The 19,933-nt window shown below is 44.0% G+C and overlaps 1 protein-coding gene across 2 annotated transcripts in view; it reads right to left on the bottom strand.

Annotated features, from left to right (window-relative positions):
* eng (endoglin) overlaps positions 1-19,933 on the bottom strand; it is a 76,961-nt gene that overhangs the window by 46,176 nt on the left and 10,852 nt on the right. The window contains exon 3 of one of the 2 annotated variants that reach the window (XM_056290324.1): positions 11,281-11,423. The exons of the other annotated variant lie outside the window; for it this stretch is intronic. Within the exon in view, the coding sequence (XP_056146299.1) occupies positions 11,281-11,423 (143 nt within the window). The remainder of the gene's footprint in view (positions 1-11,280; positions 11,424-19,933) is intronic. 2 annotated transcript variants of the gene reach the window in all.

The raw sequence follows: 19,933 nt of genomic DNA, 5'->3' as shown, positions 1-19,933 counted from the left end.
TGGTACACATTTGGAAGAGGCTGACTGTAACTACTCTGACCTCTTGCTACACACTGACGTGAGATGGCTTAGTAGAGGGAGATTCTTGCAGAGATTTCGAGAGCTCTGTCCGGAGATTAAGGAGTTTCTCCTTATCACTAAACATGCGGAACACAAGCAACTTAATGACAATCAGTGGCTGCTAGACTTGGCGTTTTTAAATGATTTAACCAACATGTTGAATGAGCTTAATTTAGAGCTGCAAGGAAAAGACAAAAGCGTGGTAAACATGATCAGCTCAGTTAACGCTTTCAAACGGAAAATGCAACTTCTGTCCTCAAAGTTGCAGCGCCGTGATTTGGGAAACTTGCGAAACCTCGCAGCAGAGCTGGAGAAGCAAGGGAGGGCATGTGCGCAACTTGACAGTGCACGCTACACAGAGCAGATTGAAAATGTCCGGTCAGACTTTGACAAACGGTTTCAAGACTTTGCTTTGCTTGAGCTAATCGCTACATTTATGTGCTACGCATTTGGGGAAGATACAGAGGTGGATTCCCTCGCCTCAAAAATGGCAACACTGTTTCACCTGAACTCGTCTGCAGTGGAGGATGAGATGCTGACAGTACAGGCTGACATTCAGCTTAAGTCCAGGGCGCATGGAGAGTTTTGGAACTTACTTACAGAGGACAAGTACCAAACATGAGGAAATGCGCAACCTCCTTGACGGCATTATTCGGCTCTACTTATTTGTGTGAGTCTGCCTTTTCTCACATGTACCGATGATCATTTGGAGGCCTGCTTGAGGCTGGCTACCAGCAGCTACTGTCCGAACTATGCAACCCTGTCTGACTCCCTCCAGTGCAGGTCATCCTCAGAGTAGAGAGGTAGAGATCACAAATCTATTTACCACAGCTGTAAAGGTTCATGCAGTGATGCAATTTCAACAGTGTAGTAGCAAATGCTTGGTACGATTATTGCCTGTGTAAGGTTCAATATAAATGCAAATCCATTGCAATATTGTATATGCAACACAACATGTATATAAATACACACACTGCATATAAATGTTCATATATATGTAAAACATGTATTGAGTATTTTTATTATTATTTTTAATATGAGTAGATCATTTTGACCTGGTCATTTTAAAAGTAGCTCACGAGTCAAAAAATTGTGGGCACCCCTGGCATAGACAGTAGCCTATGAGAGGTAACAGGATACAGTGGGTGCATGTGTTAATATGGGTTTGCATAGGTAACTTAAGTGCATTTTCTTATGCAGGCAGCTACTACGTGAGGATACGAAGAGAGATGAGACATACATGCACAAAGACAAGTTACCAAACAAGACACCAAATGTTCTGGGCACAAAGTTCGGGGGGGGGGGGTCATGGTCATTCACAGGCATGGAAATGAGTAGTTTTACACACACACACACACACACACACACACACACAAATGAACAAAAATATACTGACACCATCGGTGAAAAAGACTGCTAGGAATAAAGAGGATGAAGAGCATTAACAGTTTCTAGTGGTAGTGTGAGTGCAAGCAAATAATGGTTGTTGATTGTAAGAGAGTGTCTGGAAGCCCTTATCCTCATGAGAAAAAACAATCACGTACTTGCTTTGGATTAAAGCAGAGGGAATATCAAGCCAAATGTTAATACTTGTTTCAATGCCCTGCAGTGTCTGTGTTATGCTCAAATCATACTTTTCTTCTCTTCTATCTGTCTCCTCTCAGATGCAGAGATAAACCCTTTGCTAATTAGTCTCACAGAAAGGAAACTGTCAGAGCCTATTGACAGGAAATCTAAAGTAAAGTGCATTCCTGTTATGTCCTGTGATTGCCAGTGACGTGTTGTTGGGAAAATCCAAATGAAATGAAGATATATAAAACAGTAAAATTCAATAATCTTTGATATGTATATCATATTACTATTACATTTTAATGTTGAAACTTGTAAAGAGCTAAAACTAGAACTGGAAAATACGAGCTTATGTGGCATCAACACATATATACATGAATCTAAAGCTGAATCTTTGAAAAATGCAACGTGATGGCTTCCTGCAGCCAGGACAGGGACCAGAGTTATACTAGACTGGGTGGATTCACAACCAAACTGGGCAGTTTTTTATGGTGTTGGCCGGAGAACTAAATAAACATGAAACATAGAATTATAGCTGGTTGCATTATTTGTGGTGGATCATTTTCAATGCAGCTGAGAGGTTTTTGAACTTTGAAGGCCATGAAAACAGGCACCAGAGGGGACACACGAGACTATTTAAAGGCCAATTAAGACCCCAAATTCCAAAATTGTAAAGTCTGCATCATTCATCCATCCATTATCCTAGCCACTTATCCTACTTAGAGCCGCGGGATGCTGGAGCCTATCCCAGCAGTCATTGGGCAGCAGGCGGGGAAACACCCTGGACAGGCCGCCAGTCCATCACAGGGCCAACACACACACACACACACACACACACACACACACACACACACACACACACACACACACACACACACACGCAGACACACATTCACACCTAGTGAGAATTTAGAACGGCTGATTCACCTGACCTACATGTCTTTGGACTGTGGGAGGAAACCAGAGCACCCGGAGGAAACCCACACAGACACATGGAGAACATGCAAACTCCACAAAAAGGATGACCTGGGATGACCCCCAAGGCTGGACAACCCTGGGGTTCAAACCCAGGACCTTCCTGCTGTGAGGCAACCGCGCTAACCACTGCGTCACTGTGACGCCCCAAGTCTGCACCAATCAGTGAAAGTAGTCACCTGTTATCTTGCAGTGTGCAGGCGTTTAGGATGTCTTGCCCTCTAATTGAGCCATAGATGATCATATCAAACATGTTTAAATTATATTACTCAGATCTAAACAAGCTGTGTAGTGTGAGCTTGTCAATGATACATATATATATATATATATATATATATGTGTGTGTGTGTGTGTGTGTGTGTGTGTGTGAGTGTGTGCGTGTATGTGTGTGTGTGTGTGTGTGAGTGTTAAGGGTATACACCGGATTGGAAAGACTATAAATCTGAAAATTACAATTGTGCAATGCCTGATCTTCACACAGACTAACAGAATTATAAAAATCCTGTAGTATATCCCAATCTTGAGATTTTACTTTAAACTATATATAGTGGCGGGCACTAGGGGCTATGCCTCTCACCCAGCAGGGCTGTGAGCTGGGGGCGTGGTTTACGTTCCCGGGCTCTCTGGTGCAAGGTTGTTCCTGTTTCAGTTTGGTTTTTGGAGCTGAGGAATAAAGTTCAAACTCGCCTTCGTTTCCTGTGTTTTTCCTCATCCTGCCACATTGGTGACCCCGAATTGAACATGTTTGGAGCAGAAGAAGTGTGAATCCACTTCGGCCACGCCGCCCCAACTCTCACAGCTGGCCGTTCTCGCCGCGGCTGTGAAGCTCCCAGAGTTCTGGCAGAGCGACCCAGCCTCGTGGTTCCAGCATGTCGAGGCGCTGTTCCACCTGCGTGGAATCTCCAGATACTATTTGGTCGTCGCTGCGCTGGACCAGCAGTCCACACGCCGTGCCATGCAGCTGTTGTGCCCTCCCCCCCCCCCCCGGCTACACGGTAAATACGTCGCCCTCAAACATCTTCTGCTCCGGAGGTACAGCCTATCTGCCGCGGAGAGGGCAGATAGAATCCTTTCCCTATCCGGTTTGGGCGACGGGACGGCTGTGGATCTCATGGACAATATGCTGTCGCTGCTAGGCTCGGAGGAAGGTGGGTTCCTTTTCCCGCACGTTTTCCTGCGCCAGCTCCCGTCTCCTGTGTGCGCGGCTTTAGCTAACTCCCCGTGTCTGGCCGCTGGTGACTGCCGAGGTTTGGCTGAGGAGGCCGATCAGGTCCTGCTGGCTACCAGACAGTTCTCTGGGCAGAGTGTGGCATCGGAGCCTCTGCAGCCGACGTCAGAGGACGCGGACCCGGCAGTGGTGGCTGGAGTGACTGCCGGCGCGGGAGCGGCCTCTGTTTCTTCCACCAGTGGTTCGGCGGCAAGGCGAGGCGCTGCGTCCCTCCGTGCACGTTTGAGGCGGCGGGAAACTCCAGGGCCAGTGCTCAATAGCAGCTGTGGGCGCTGGCGGACATAGTGAGCTGCTCTTCATTAAGGACTCAATGTCAGGAAGACGGTTTCTGGTGTACTCCGGCTCGCAAAAGAGCCTACTCCCTCCAGTTAGCACAGACATGTCAGCCGAAGGCGGCGGCCCACAGTTGAGTGCAGCTAACGGTTCGTCCATACTGACGTTTGGCACAAGGTTGGTGACTGTTTGTTTCCACGGGCGCCATTTTGAGTGGGACTTTGTAGTGGCCGTCATTACTGTTCCTATTATCGGCGCGGATTTTCTGTGTGCTAATGGTCTGCTGGTTGATGTTGCAAACCGCCGTTTAATTGATGCTGTGTCGTTCGCCACTTTTCCATGCGAGACAGGGGAAGCCGGGCCGTTAACACACGCTGACTTTTTAGCATTAGGTGATGTTTTTCAATGTTTGCTGGCGGATTTTCCATCGGTGACTACGCCTGCCTTTTCCACCGCGGTTACTAAACACGGGGTAGAACATTTCATTCCCACGGTGGGACTGTTGCTTTTTGCGCGCGCGCGGCGCCTCGACACGGTAAAATTGGTTACAGCTAAGGAAGACTTCGCCATCATGGAGCGTCTGGGTATAGTGAGGCGTTCCAACAGCCCGTGGGCCTCGCCGCTTCACATGGTGCCCAAGGCGGATGGGTTGTGGCGGCCTTTCGCCCTCCTTCCAGGACCCCGGCAGTGTCTTCACTGGTTCAGCATTCTGCTTCTCAGCCGGCATTGGACTGTGTTTCACCTACTGTTTCGGCTGAGGGACGGCACAGCCGTTATGGTAGGCTGCTTAAGCCTCCAGTGAGAAACTGATTTTCTTTCCAGCAGTCCCTTCTGGGTTTTCAGGGGGAGGCTGTGTGGCGGACACTAGAGGCTATGCCTCGCACCCAGCAGGGCTGTGAGCTGGGGGTGTGGCTTACATTCCCGGGCTCTCTGGTGCAAGGTTCTTCCTGTTTCAGTTTGGTTTTGGAGCTGAGGAATAAAGTTCAAACTCGCCTTCGTTTCCTGTGTTTTTCCTCATCCGGCCACAATATATATATATATATCTATATATATATATAGATATATATAGATATAGATATATAGAGATATAGATATATATATCCTGCTCTCAGGGTCGCGGGGATGCTGGAGCCTATCCCAGCAGTCATTTGGCGGCAGGCGGGGGAGACAACCTGGACAGGCCGCCAGACTATCACTCAGGGCCGACATACACACACACAAACACACACACACACACACACACACACACACACACACACACACACACACACACACACACACACACACACACACACACACACATTCATACCTAGGGAAAATTTAGTATGGCCGATTCACCTGACCTACATGTCTTGTGACTGTGGGAGGAAACCGAAGCCCCCAGAGGAAACCCACGCAGACATGGGGAGAACAGTCCACACAGGATGACCCCCAAGGTTGGACTACCCTGGGGCTCGAACCCCGGACCTTCTTACTGTGAGGTGGCTGCGCTAACCACTGCGCCACCGTGCCGCCCGTAACAAAATAGATGACACTCAAAAATACACTTAAAGAGCAGGGTAACCAAATTGACAGATTTGCTTCAAAATACTTTATAAATGTGGGAGATGTATTGCTGTTGACATGTTAAAATGTGTTGAACCATGTATAGAACTGATTTGCGGAGTTAGACCGTTTGGGGTATTTTTCCCATTTTCCTTTCTTGATTTTTTGGCCGGCTTCCTTGGTGACGTCACCGTCTTCCTTTCGGTGCTACGCCCCCAGAGTCTGAAACCTGTGGACACTGCAAATTTTTACACGTTTTTGAAGCTTTGTTTTATATACTTCGCAACATTTTTAATCATACAGAATTGGCTGGGTGGTTACTGATACGTTTTCCTGGGGTATGGGTATCCCAAAACACAGATTTGAGCTCAGTTACCCGCCACTTTAATGAGAAAATAATGAGTATAATAAATAAACAAAATTTTCTGTTATCCTCATGTAATGTGTCCAGGAGTGCTTACATTTGACAGTATTAATCAAAATGCTAAATTAAAAAGTAACTAACTACTATAGCAGCTCTGAATCCATTTAAATAATTTCACAAATATGTTTCTATAAATAACCCTGTACAATACTTACATCTCATCTCATTTACATCTCAGTTTTTCTGTCTCTGTCCTCTGTCCATTTTCCGCATTCCCCCTCCATTCATATATGATTTCTTTTTTTTTTTTAACTACGGCACATGAATGTCGCTGACCCTGATCACTCACCCCTGCTATTTTTGTTCCTGTACTTTCAAGATACAATTGTTTTCCTCTTCAAACTATTTTTTATCCTTTTTTTTTTTTTTTGCTGGCGGGCCTTTGCTGATGTGGTTTCCAGTTATTCTTTTGGCTCTCTCTCCTAACTTGAGTCGGCTCCGGTGGTCTAGTCTTGGCTTTGTGTCAAGTCCCTGTATCCATGCCAATGTGTGACATCAATTCATCCAAATAGCAGCTCCTCCCTATAAATTATTCTGCCCTGTGCAGCCCATTGACTCTGCCTGTCTGCCCTCCCCTCTGCTGTCGAAACTGGCTTCAGTGGAAAAGGGTCTCAACCAGGCACACTTCCCCTCAACCTCCTCCCTTCCTTGGAGCACCTTTGTCCAAACCTCACTACTCTGAAGGACATACTTCATCATAGCTGTTTATATTGTTGAGTGGCTATGAATTATGACTGGGGTTGAATCCTGGAGAGTAGGCCGGAGGATGAGGGCTGAGGGTGTGAGTTGGGGGTCACATATCTGCTTTTGTTTGGGATAACATGAGAAATGGTCTGTCAGAGTCAAAGCACATGCAGGTGGGAGTCAGCTGTCACTGACAAGAGCTAAATCAATCTCAAATAAAATGGAAAGGGGGAGAGGGTCATGAAAAGAGGAGAGTATATGAGGGAGAGGTGAAATGAGCACATTTTGAATCCAACTGAACCTTTTGGCAGGAGATAAAGACATTCCCCTTCTGTGTTTATAAGAAAAATCTTTTGTGAATAATCTGTGCTCTGCTTCAAACACATGCAGTCAACTGAAGATAAGGAAGCTGTGTTAAGAAATATTATGACCCCTTGCTTCTTTTTTTCTTTTCGCAAAACATCCTTGTACAGTCCCACAGGAGAACAGGATATGCTAGCTCTATGGAATGTACCCCCATTAACCCCACTCCTAAAACCTATTAACAAATTTCCTATTTCACAAAACAAGTGGCAATTTTCCTTACTACATCTCACTTACTGGAACGTTGTGAAAGAAAAAAGCTGTTTTTCTTTAGTTGTTTCCACACTCACTTGATTCATTGGAAAGTGCATGTTCTCGTTTATATCTGTCTATTCAAATATTATCTGGAGTATTTTTACGTTGAAAAATGCTATATTTGATCACTCTTGTCACGTCCTCACTTTTGGAACAACAACCATGCTACGTATTATGCTTTAATTGACAGAATGCATCCATTCAATGCATTCTGTAATTGCCCCTCTATATGTTATTTCATTGGTACTAGCAGGTGCCGCTGAGTTTTCAGATGTAATGATGCCCACAGGCAATGTGTCAAGTCAGGCACAAACGGAAGAGAAGAAGATGATGAGGAACAAAGTTGTATGTTGAATGCAGAAGAGAAAGTGATACACAATAAAAGACAAAGCTAAACATAATCTAACATGTAATTAGGTTTAATTTGACATTTCATAGGGATTGATATGTTGTTGAATACGTCAGTTGATATAATTGATCAGTCTTCTTTTCTCAAAATGTGTATGTAACCGCTAGTACATCTTGCCAGTGTTGCGCCTAAATCTGTGACAATCGGAAAGTCTAACCTGCACCTGAATGCTTTCTGCCTGTTCAGGATCATGTACTTTTTGCTGGGATTTGCAGTATCTGTATCCAGTAACTGTGCTAATGAGTGAGCACTGACAAAAAGATTGACTGTTCCGACAAACAGACCCATTATTAATCTTATTATATGTAGCTATGTTTATCCTGCTATGCCTACATCACTTGGTCCTGAGGTCAGCCAGACACGTGCTACCATGAGATTGTAGCAAACTCACTAAAGTAGTATAGAGTTTAGTTGCTATTTACAGGAAATAAAGGCACGTCTCTTTGTCTCACATGTCTAAATTCTGTCTAGTCACCTAACAGTTTTATGTTCTTAACATTTTTACCATTACTCTATAAATCCTTTGATATTTAATTACCTCAAAGGATTCACTATTGTAGTAATAGTAGTAGTAATCAAGCAACTAATTTTATGAATATGCCAACATTTGGGTTTTCGTTCATTTAGACTAAGTTCAGGGTAATTCCTGCAGAGAGAATTCAAAGGTGGTTGCCTTCCCCAAAACTGTGTGCCATGCTTTGAATTTGACCACCTTTGAAAGCGACCACCTTTGAATCCTTTGTGTGCCACTGGCACACAAGTTGTCAGCATGGCAGAACACGGTTTTCATGCTCACAGACCATCTGCTAAGACCACCGTTGTGCTCATCGTTTATAACTGCAATGGCGGCATCACTCCAGTGTGGCGCTATATCGTAATCAGCACAGTGCATCCCAAAACACACTGTCAAAGAAAAATGAGCTCATTTCTGTGCCCAGGACAATACGTCACAGCAAAATTGGATGGCTGTGAGCAGATAAGCAAAACTTGTTTTCTTCTGCACCCAAGCATGCCTAAATAGTTTAATAAGAGTTTCCTAAATTACATCCAATATTACATCTAATATTTGCAACTTTGCACACATAGCCCGTAAAATCACAGATTTTCTTTTTATAAAAGAGAGCTCGCGAAGATGAAGAGCAGAATAGGAGGTGAAAATATTCAAGGATTAAAAGATTAAAGAAAGTTGAATCAGTCAGTCAGTGGATTATTGACCATGCATAAAAACGATTAAAAAATCATGTTTCACATATTTCATGTACAAGTACAATGAGCAGTGAAATGTTTAGACGGTGCAACATTATTTCAAATCATTAGCAATAAGCCTTCCAGTCATTAAAATGCATAATTCACATTACTAACAGGTTGCAGTAAATGTCAGGTCTGAAAGTGAAGGTGTGGTAGAGGAGGGTACTGATGCTGGAGGGAGTAAGGGTCAAGAAAAGGGGTCAAGGTGAGGCTGTAGCTGCATTTTTAGGGGTATACTGACACAGATAAATCATAAAGCTGAACTGCCAGGTTTAATGAGTGATTTGACATCAGTTTTTTCATATGTCTTCCCTCTGTCATGTTTAATTAAAACTTTAACACTACATAGTATTAATTTTCTTCAATCGGAAACATGTTATTTTAATTAGTGTTAATTAAAGAGCACCATTAGTATCAGTTTTCTCAAAGGACAAATTCAAGCAAAACAGCTCTCAAACCAAAAAGTATACTGATTGGCTCAGGTTTTGGTGAGCCAGTTGTGTAATTGATAAAGGGTCCTTTTAAGAAAAAGACATGAGGATTCACAATGGTTTTCCTACAAGCTGTTGGCCTCCAGGCCTTGATAGTCTTTCACCAGTAAAAGTAAGGGATGCAGATTGGCATCTTTATGTACTGTATCATCTTTTAATGGTGTTTAGGCTGGTGCACAAAGCAAACTCACTCCTCTCCCCTTAAAACCTACGCCTTAACCAAAAGACAAGGAAGTTCTAAAAATAAGAGTGAAAAAAAAAAAATTTTTAATGGGATAAGTGAAAATACTGCAGAAAGAAACAAAGTGGGGGGGGGGGTTGGTAGTAAGGAATGAGTGTGCACTGATAAAGAAATGACTAATGTTAGCTGGCCAGTGTCGGACAGTAAAAAATTGAGGCTGCATAGCAATAACGATGTATAAAATATAGCCACAAGTGGCGATTCCTGGGTTCAAGTCTGGATTTGTGTTATGCCACTTCCACTTTTTGCATTTGTAGTGCTTCCTAGTGGTAGATTTGATTGACAGTTTCAGGCTATGTTTCAGGTACTTATATCCAACATGTTTTGTGATGATTGGCTCAATGGTTGTTGACTTTGTTCTATTTATGTGCTGAGCCATGCCCTTTTGAAGGTCATTGTGGAATATCTTGAAAACTGAATAAGATATCAAAAGCTTTATGCAACTTTTGATAAGCTTGGTCCAATAATGATCCACATAAAATGTGGTAGCAATCAGACCTACAGTTCAGGAGATGTCAAACATGTTTTTCAAAAACGTCAATATGACAGAAAATCTGGTCAGGTGGACTTAAGTTGTTCTTGAGGCAAATTTGTAGAGTTAGGATAGATGGATGTTTGTACCAAGTTTCGTGTAAATCAGACTTAAGGCTTATGAGTTACTGCATTGCATTGCATTGCATTATCCGAAACGCTTATCCTGCTCTCAGAGTCGCAGGGATGCTGGAACCTATCCCAGCAGTCATTGGGCAGCTGACGAAGAGACACCCTGGACAGGCCGCCAGGCCATCACAGGGCCAATGACTTTTCCAATTTGACCTTTACTTATAGCACCCCTTTCAAGCCCATTGGGATCATATATCTTGGGAAGCACTTGCACAACACTTCCAATCAATGGGTATCATATCTCTACCATTTACTATCTCATGGGAATTTGCGTAAACATTTCTGAGGAAAAAATATAAACCAGCCCAAAAACAACAGGGTTTCAGCTCTCCTGGCTTGAACCCCTGATTAAATGTTTTCTGGAGTTAGTTTTCTCATTCCATGATGCTAAATGTATTTTTAGGCAGTGTGACACAATTTGTAATCTGCAAAATAAACTTTGTGGGTTTGCTTATCTGAATTTTTTTTTCAAGACTTTATAAAGCCCACTAGTATTCACACAAGAAAATAAGCATAAGAAACCCCAGTGGACTTAGGGGCTACCCAGTCAATCTGCTCACTTTGGCATGTGTTGACAGCTAGCTGCCATGCTGTTTACATTCTACCACAGGCGGAAGCTAGCTTACTTGTTATCTAAGTGGTCATCTGGTATTAATATCTCATAAGCAGCCCCAAAAAACTGGTTTCACTTGAGAACTGGTCGTGAACTCCAGTAGCATGCAATAGTAATTCAATGAGAGTAATTTCAAATGACAGTAAAATTGATAAATCATATTTTCCCTCTAAATGGGTGGGCTTTGTTATCACTAAACTTATGACAAGTTCACATGTATTTGAAATCGAGTTACTTACTGATTGAGAGAAGTGCAGGTTAAAAATGTGGACCTCTCTCATGTCCTCACTGAGGAAGCTGGTCCAACAGCCAATGGGCATCTCCCTCACCTGGACCAAAGGGGGGTCCAGAACATTCACTGGGTCACATGTCTGACTGAAGGCTAAGTGACAGAAAACACCAATTGTTAAGCAGGGCAAGCAACATCTGGCCTGAACATTTGATCCTTGCATCTATGTAACAGTCTATTTAGATTGTCTAGTTTGTATGATTCTTTGAACTAAATAATTAATGAATGAAATAAAAGCCACTTCATTTTGTCATTGTACAGGTTACAATGAAATTTGTTCTCCTCATTTAACCCATCCTATTGTATAGGAGCAGTGGGCAGCTCCAGCGCCTGAGGACCAACTCCATTTCTTCTTTCCATTGCATTGCTCAGGGGCACAGGCAGGAGTATTAACCCTAACATACATGTCTGTTTTACTAATAAAGTCTTACAAGGAGCTTTGTGACTATTATTGTAATGACATCAACATGAAACCCATGATTAAAGAACTAAACAACATACAACAATAAAATCCTAGAGTTTGTGAAAACATGTGCACAATAAATTATACATATTGCACATGACTTATTCATTTATCATGAAAATTATACATTATCAAGGATGGTTTTTTTTTTACAAAGATAAAATAAAGAGCAGAGAATTCACACACATTCAAAAGACATACATGGGCTACCAGCACCAAAATCATGCATAGTTTGAAAGCATAATTCAATCAGTCTTGGGCTAAAATATGCCCTATAATTGGGTGTTGGTTTCCTGTTTCATTCATGTCTGCCTACTGCACACTCTTTTTATCCTTGCCTCGGAGGGTGTAGGAGGGGTATTAGCTATTATTAGTTATTCTTTCCCCTGTTCTTTTCATCAGACCTTGAGGAGTATTAGATGGTAAATGTGTGGGTTGAACTGATAAACAAGAGAAGCAAGTCACATTTTTCTGACACCTTACATCTTCAAAAACGAGTTTTAGTAATTTATCGATTTGTTTTTCAATCTACTTCCTGTCTGTTCTGTGTGTGTGTGTGTGTGTGTGTGTGTGTGTGTGTGTGTGTGTTTCATCAAAATAATTTCAAAATGTACTCAAAGTTCAGTTGAGTAGATTTTCATATTCCCTTTTCTGGCATTAAGGTGGAGTATTTGCCCTGCTGGTGGTCACTAGATATTTTCTACCAATGGAATGCCCCCTTCCTCAGGATGTGCAGGGCCAGTTGTCACTTCCTACCCAATCATCAGCCTCACCACTGGCCCATATCCCTCCCTAGCTGATGAGAGATGAGAGGGTCTGATTGGGGCTTTATCAGAGCTGCGTGGCGTCACTAGATGGCAGACATCATGGCGGAGGCGTTCTGTGATCTGGATTGGCTGTTCGGAGCCAAGCCTTAAAGCCTCCTGAGCTCAGACTGTCTGTCTCCTCACACTGGGAGACTTAATTCAGATACGATCAAAGTCAGGAACTATTCCGTCATGCAATAACCACCAGACAGACACATCCGAGCAGAATAGCATGTGCACATGGTCACCCGCTAAACTAAAGATAAGACTTGGTAAGGATACATCTCTTAACTCTACAACTCTATAACAAGGGACAATCCCTTAGAGTGTTTTAGTAAGATGGGGAAGGAAGGGAGAAAGAGGGTGAAAAGGCTCAGGGTCAAAAAGGGAAATTACAAAGTTAGCAAAGGTAAACAGGGTATGCCATATTTGGCACTAATGGAGACCCTGGTTGAGTCAAATTCATGAATGGGAAGGGCAAAGAGAGATGGATAAATAGGACAGAACAACCAAAAATGGGGACTACAAGTGAGATGTATGTTGTATAAAGTTACATAATGAACTTTATCTGTCATTTTTTAATCTTCTCAGTGAGTGAATGTATTATTTTTCCTTTTTTTTTTTACAGAATACAGCAAAGAAGCAGCTTCCTTTTTATACCTCTCTTCTTTTCCTACCCAGAAGGTCCAAGCAGGTTTCCTTTTATTCTGCTCTAGTGGGTTTGCTGCTTGTCTGCTGCTTGACATCTACATTCATACAGACTCTGTTCTGACCCCTCGTTCGACAGCCTACGACGGGAGACACTAATGCTATATATGTGTACGTATAAGTGTGTGTGTGTGTGTGTGCGCGCGCGTATGCCTATTATCAATATGCATATTTGTTCCATGGGTTTCTTTAACTGCTCATCACACACTATAAGCCATATTCATTCTTCACTTCTGACCCCGGAAATGCCAATGGTCTCACTAAGTGGTCTGGCGGTAAATGAGGTATAGAAGCGCTGTTTCATCCTCTCTGCTCTATCTATTTTTATCAGACCCATCCATTTCCCATTCCATGAGAAGAAATGTTTAGTGTCCATGATTATTTCTAGCTTGATCTTAGTTGTGTGGGGTGTTTGTGAAAAGGATCCAGTAGGAAAACGGACAGATAAGCCTATAGAAAATTATTACCCTTGCGCATCAAGGGTGTCCCCATAGGTATCACAGTCCTTACAGTGCCAAAGCTATGGAATCAGATCCTCCTGTGCACATTTGTCATTGTGACAGATATCCCATGTGTGCACAGCTGATAGCATTTTGATGAAATTTGAGGAATTAATGCATTAACTACTGCATTCTTATATATTCAGATTTACACAGACTGGCCAAAGTTTAGGGCCACACTGTCTTTTATCACATGCAAAATCCAACACTACTGACATGTTGATAAGAGTTTTGACAAATCCTGGGTAAGTAATACATCTCAGCTGCGGCAAAATGTGTATATTTTATAAAATAATGTGTGGGATACAGTATATTTTAGTTCAAATACATTACTTTCATGTGATTGTAAGAGGAGGAAAGACATGAGGAAAGACATCCTTCCAAAGTAAACAAAGGCATCATGTGTCATGACAAGGAGCCTTCATGGCTCCTTCCTGTTTGCACTTCTTAGAAAAAAGAAACACTTTATATGACACATCCTTTAGTCACGTCCAGTTTACCAGATCATTAATGCTTGTTTTTGGTATGAGGGGCAAAACGCATACGACACTGAGCTGGAGTATTTTCACATCTGTCAGGTGAGAAGATTACTGTAGCTACACATCCAAGTCACGCAACGCTGATGATCAATGTGATGGATGGAGAGGAGAAACAGGTTGGCATAGTAATCAGCCAAAAAAAAAAAAGCCTCTTCCAGGACTTAGGGCCTTCCTCTACTGAGTCTCCTGACAGTTTCAACAGCTATGTTCAGACTGCAAGCCTTAGTGCTTGATTCTAATTTATTTCTCAGATCTGTTTTTTTTTTTTTGGCTGATCACTTTATTTTTTAAATGTGGCCATATCAGATTCCAGTGTGAACTGGTCAAGGTACTGAACTGACCTGAATGTGCAAAAAAGTGGTCTATTCTGTTGCCTACTAACACTGGGATCGGCAGTTCAAATCCCCTTGATACCTCTGGCTTGTTCGGGCGTCCCTGCACACAAAATTGGCCATGTCTACGGGTAGAAAACCGGATGTGGGTATATGTGTCCTGGTCACTGCACTAACGCCTCCTCTGGTCGGTCGAGGCACCTGTTTGGGGTGGGGGGGACTGGAGGGAATAGCGTGATACTCCCACGCGTTACATCCCCCTGGCGAAACTCCTCACTGTCAGGTGAAAAGAAGCAGCTGGTGACTCCACATGTATTGGAGGAGGCATGTGGTAGTCTGCAGCCCTCCCCGGATCAGCAGAGGCGGTGGAGTAGCGACCGGGACGGCTCGGAAGAGTGGGGTAATTGGCCGGATACAATTGGGGAGAAAAAGGGGGAATTTAAAAAAAAAATCCCCTTTTAACAATACATTTTGTCAACATACACTGAAAATTATGTTCAATTTTTTTTTTTTTTTTTTTAGGTCAGGTAAAATGTTTACTACCGCAACCCTAAAGACTCCTCAGCCATACATCAACATTCTGGGAACAAAATGAAAATTAGTTGTCTTACATCTCCTTTCCTGGAGCACCAACCTTAACCTCGAAAGTATTATGATAATCAAAGTATTTTGATAATCAATGGGAATTTTACATGATATTGAAAATCATATTTCCAATCTGTGCAGTATAACATCAAACCAAAACTAGTTTTGAAATAATAGGCTTTCTCTCTCAAATATGTCAGATCACATGTTGTGAGGTATTCTAGGTTATAGATTATCTTTCTTATCAATTAAGACAACAAAATTGTGTATCACGATGTGATAACATCCACATTTCGGCCAATTGACAGATGATAAATGATATTATTGTTCAGTCCTAGGGGAAACCCTGCAAAAGGGAGGGCAGCGTCAAGACCAACTGTCTCCCTCGGTCCCTCAGGGAGGGGTAAACTGTTTGTATCCAGGGTTGGAACTACGAAGTTCGGAGGGGAAGGGGGAGGAAAGGGGTGGCGGTTCTATCAGAGTTGGCGGAGAAAGACATGAGGGAGCACAAAAAAGGGGGGACTTCAAGGCTGGCCAAAAGCTTCTCTTGGCTACACACGCAGACAAATAGACACATACAAACTCTCCCTCTCTCTCTCTCTCTCTCTCACACACACACACACACACACACACATACACACACGCACACACACACACACATACCTATTGTCCGAGCGTTTCCGCAGCTGCAGACTGAGGCCTGACCATCCACAGGAAGGTAAACAAGCTCTTATCAGTGCTCTGCAGGGGCCTGCAGTGTCCCCTAGCCTCTAACCCCTGCATACTGCACACAACATATTGTATAGTATACACGAGCTTCCTCACCATCTCACATCGTTTTCATGAGTCCCAGGATCCCCAAATTCAAAAATCACTGATTAGTTTTGTCAGTTTTATGGCCCTGGCTTAGGGCAGTACATGTGTGACTTAACTGCCTCTGTGTGTGTGTGTGTGTGTGTGTGTGCGTGCGTGCGTGCGTGCGTGCGTGCGTGCGTGCGTGCGTGCGTGTGTGAGAGACAGACACAGAGAGCGAGACAGCAAGAGAGAGCGAGCGAGAAAGAGACAGAGAGAGAGCAAGAGAGAGAGAGCGAGAGCGAGAAAGCAAGAGAGAGCGAGCGAGCGAGCGAGCGAGAGAGAGAGAGAGAGAGAGAGAGAGAGAGAGAGAGAGAGAGAGAGAGAGAGAGAGAGAGAGAGAGAGAGAGCAAGCGAGAGAGCAAGCGAGAGAGAGAGAGAGAGAGAGAGAGAGAGAGAGAGAGAGAGAGAGAGAGAGAGAGAGAGAGAGAGAGAGAGAGAGAGAGAGAGAGAGAGAGAGAGAGAGCACGCAAGCGAGAGAGACAGAGAGAGAGAGAGAGACTGAGTGCGTGTTTTGCTTGTTGAGTCTTGTGTGCTGTTGAGGTAGCCAGGATGTGATAGCTAGTCTGGAGACAGCTTGTCTTCACACTAGCTCTGTTTACACCTCTGGGAACCATTTGTCAGTTGTTTCATCGTGTCGGAAGTTGGTGAAACAACAAATCCAATGGTGCATGGAAGGTCTATGGCTCACTAACTTACTCATTCACTTGTATACTTCATGGCCAGTCTGCTCAAACTAATAAAGGCACGCCACATATTTAATGCAAACTTGCTTCATGGTAAGTTGTCCTGCAACCAGGAAGACATCAGATGTAGCGATGGACTGGGACGTACATGCTGCCTTGTGCATTAAAGACATGTGTTATATACGAGACAGCATTAGTTATGGCAGCAGGTCTACAGTATGCTCATTCCATTCACTCAAGTATATTAGTCCTTTATCAGCCCTCTATGTCAGGTTGCTACCGCAATGTGAAGAATTTAACTTATTGCACTTATGCAGGCAAATTTTCATTAGTCGTCTTTGCTTTAATTAGCTGCACAGGTCTCGAAAGTGAAGACTAATCATCCGACCGTCCTGCTAACTACGTGCCACCGAGGAGGATGGAGGCATCAGCGATTCATCGCATATTGTTTGCTCCCCATCCTTCCAAGATTGATGTAGCTTTGCAAAGCATATGATTCTCATAAAACCCGCAAAGATTAGCTCATTTTTCTTGACTGATTTTGCCTGATAAAAAAAAAATAATGAATGTCCTCTGATGTGAGAATGGAATATCAATGAAGGCTCAGGAATTTCTAAACACTACACTCCCAACGTCCTGGGAGTGAGGGGAGATCTGTGTGCTAGTCCAGATGAAAGATGTCGTGCTTTTCACTTAAAATTAATGTGCAAGCCTTCGGTGAGACAGCGGTTCTGCAAGTGTAGCTTTGTTCCCTCTGGCAGTATGAAAAGATTATTAAGTACTCCAAGTCTGACTAATGTTGTATTCATCTTACGAGTTAAAATCCTGTCAGACACAAGAAATCCCTTTCTTTGAGCCATCTTGATATTTTTTGACATTTCACAGGAACAAGGACAGATGAAAAGCGTTGCTTCACATCCAGTGGGGACTCTCAAATTCAAAATCTCTCTCTCTCTCGCTCTGTCTCTGTCTCTCTCTCACTGTCCCTCTCTCTCTCGCTCTCTGTCTCTGTGTCTCTCTCTGTCTGTCTATCTCTTTGTCTCCGTCTCTGTCTCTGTCTCTCTCACACACACACACTCACGCTCTGTCTCTCTCTCTGTCTCTCTCTCTCTTTCTCTCTCTCTCTCACTCACTCTTGACTCAGTAGACATTGATGTAAAATTGCTGTTTACTAGGATGGTGAAAGTCAGAATGCTGATTAAAATGATAATTATTACAAAGAAATATAAGCTATTGAGCAATTCAATGTTATCTTGGCTCATGGGGGTGTGCTGTGCTCAGTAAAATACAACCAACTTGTTGGTTTTTTTCTGGAGAGTTGATGTCATTTATTTATGTTAAGTATTTATTTATTTGCTTGTGTTTTAAATATGGTTGCATGTTTTTTAAATAAAAGTTACTTTAAAAATAAAAAAAATCAATCGCTCACGCACTCTCTCCCTCTCTCTCTCTCTCTCTCTCTCTCTCTCTCTCTCTCTCTCTCTCTCTCTCTCTCATACACATGTGCGTGGGCATGCGCACATGCGCACACACACACACACACACACACACACTGTTACGGCCACGGGTGTGTCCGTATAGTTTTGTGTTGCCTCCTGTATCACTCTGACTCTACATTCAGGTGCTCCTCATCACCTAATCAACCGGTCAACGAATCCAATCTTCATCAGCGGTTCAGTCTCCCATTTAAACCCCCACATGTCTTCAGTTCAGAGGCCAGCTAGTTTAGTTTGTGTGGTGTAGCTACTTTGTGTTTGTAATGTCTGGCCTGTTTTTTGGTTTAGTTTGCATTTTGACTATTTTGAGTTATGTTTAGTTGTTTAGCTCTTTTGGGCAAGGGGATCAAGGTAAGATACCCATGGGCAAACACCCCATCACGTAGCTTACCTCTGTTAGACACACTAGGTTAGCAGCGGTTGCCACTTTTTGTCTTTAGGTTTGGTGCTTTTCAGCACTGTCAAGGGTGGGTTACTTTTGTTAATAGTTTGTTTTGGCAACCGTTCGGTTCCCTTGTCCTGTCATTGTTAATAAATTTATTATATTTGTACGTTTATGTCTCACTGTGTTGCACCCTCACCTCACTGTTACTCAGTACACTAATAGTTGCACCCTCTCCAGACCGAGGGTCGTAACAAATGGGGGCTCGTCCGGGATATTGGCGGCTTTGGTCTGGCTAGTTGCTGTTTCCTGTAGTGTGCCGTGTTAGCGTTCGGTGTTGGGTGGTGTTAAGCACAGTGTTCATTATTGTTTAGTGTTGGTGTGTTCTTGGTTTGGTGGTGGGTACGGCTGTGGCTGCTGGTCCACTTCCTTTCATCCTCTGCCATGGTGTTGGTTCTGGTGGCAGAGCTTCGTGCCGACGCGGACGAGGTCCGATGCTAGAGCGGAGCTGCCGGCCAGGCTGTTGTGGTTCGATCCCTGGTCCCCTGTGTTGCACTCGGCGTGGGTGCTGACGCCCGCCTGAGAGGCAGGCTGAGTCAGGTCTCCAGTGGGAGATTTGGGGGGCGGGATTTGTGGCAGAGAGGCTGGAGGGGAGTTGCGGACGGTAGACCTTTAAGGCTATGAGTGCGGGGCGCGCTGCGCTCTTTGCTTCCACCACCAGCTGGTCCACGCTGGCACACCTTGTGTTGTGACTGTGGTCACGAGTTGTAGCTGGTTCACCTGCGGGTCGAACGCGGCTACGTCACTTGGCGTGGGTCGCCACGGTGACCGAGGTGTGGTCACGAGTTGTAGCTGGTTCACCTGCGGGTCGAACGCAGCTACGTCATTTGGCGTGGGTCGCCACGGTGACCGAGGTGTGGTCACTAGTTGTAGCTGGTTCAACTGCGGGTCGAACGCAGCTACGTCACTTGGCGTGGGTCGCCACGGTGACCGAGGTGTGGTCACGAGTTGTAGCTGGCTCACCTGCGGGTCGAACGCAGCTACGTCACTTGGCGTGGGTCGCCACGGTGACCGAGGTGTGGTCACGAGTTGTAGCTGGTTCACCTGCGGGTCGAACGCAGCTACGTCATTTAGCGTGGGTCGCCACCGTGACGGTGTGTGCGCTACTTTGTGTTGTCTGTCAGTAACTTGTTGTGGTTGAGGGCCACTTGGTAGGTGACCATGTGTTGGTGGGAAGGTGCTGGCCATATTTGG

This window comes from Lampris incognitus, chromosome 12 (genome assembly GCF_029633865.1).
Source record: "Lampris incognitus isolate fLamInc1 chromosome 12, fLamInc1.hap2, whole genome shotgun sequence".
NCBI lineage: Eukaryota > Metazoa > Chordata > Actinopteri > Lampriformes > Lampridae > Lampris > Lampris incognitus.
The sequence above is the reverse complement of the archived record's forward strand: the minus strand, read 5'-3'. Positions and strand labels throughout refer to the sequence as shown.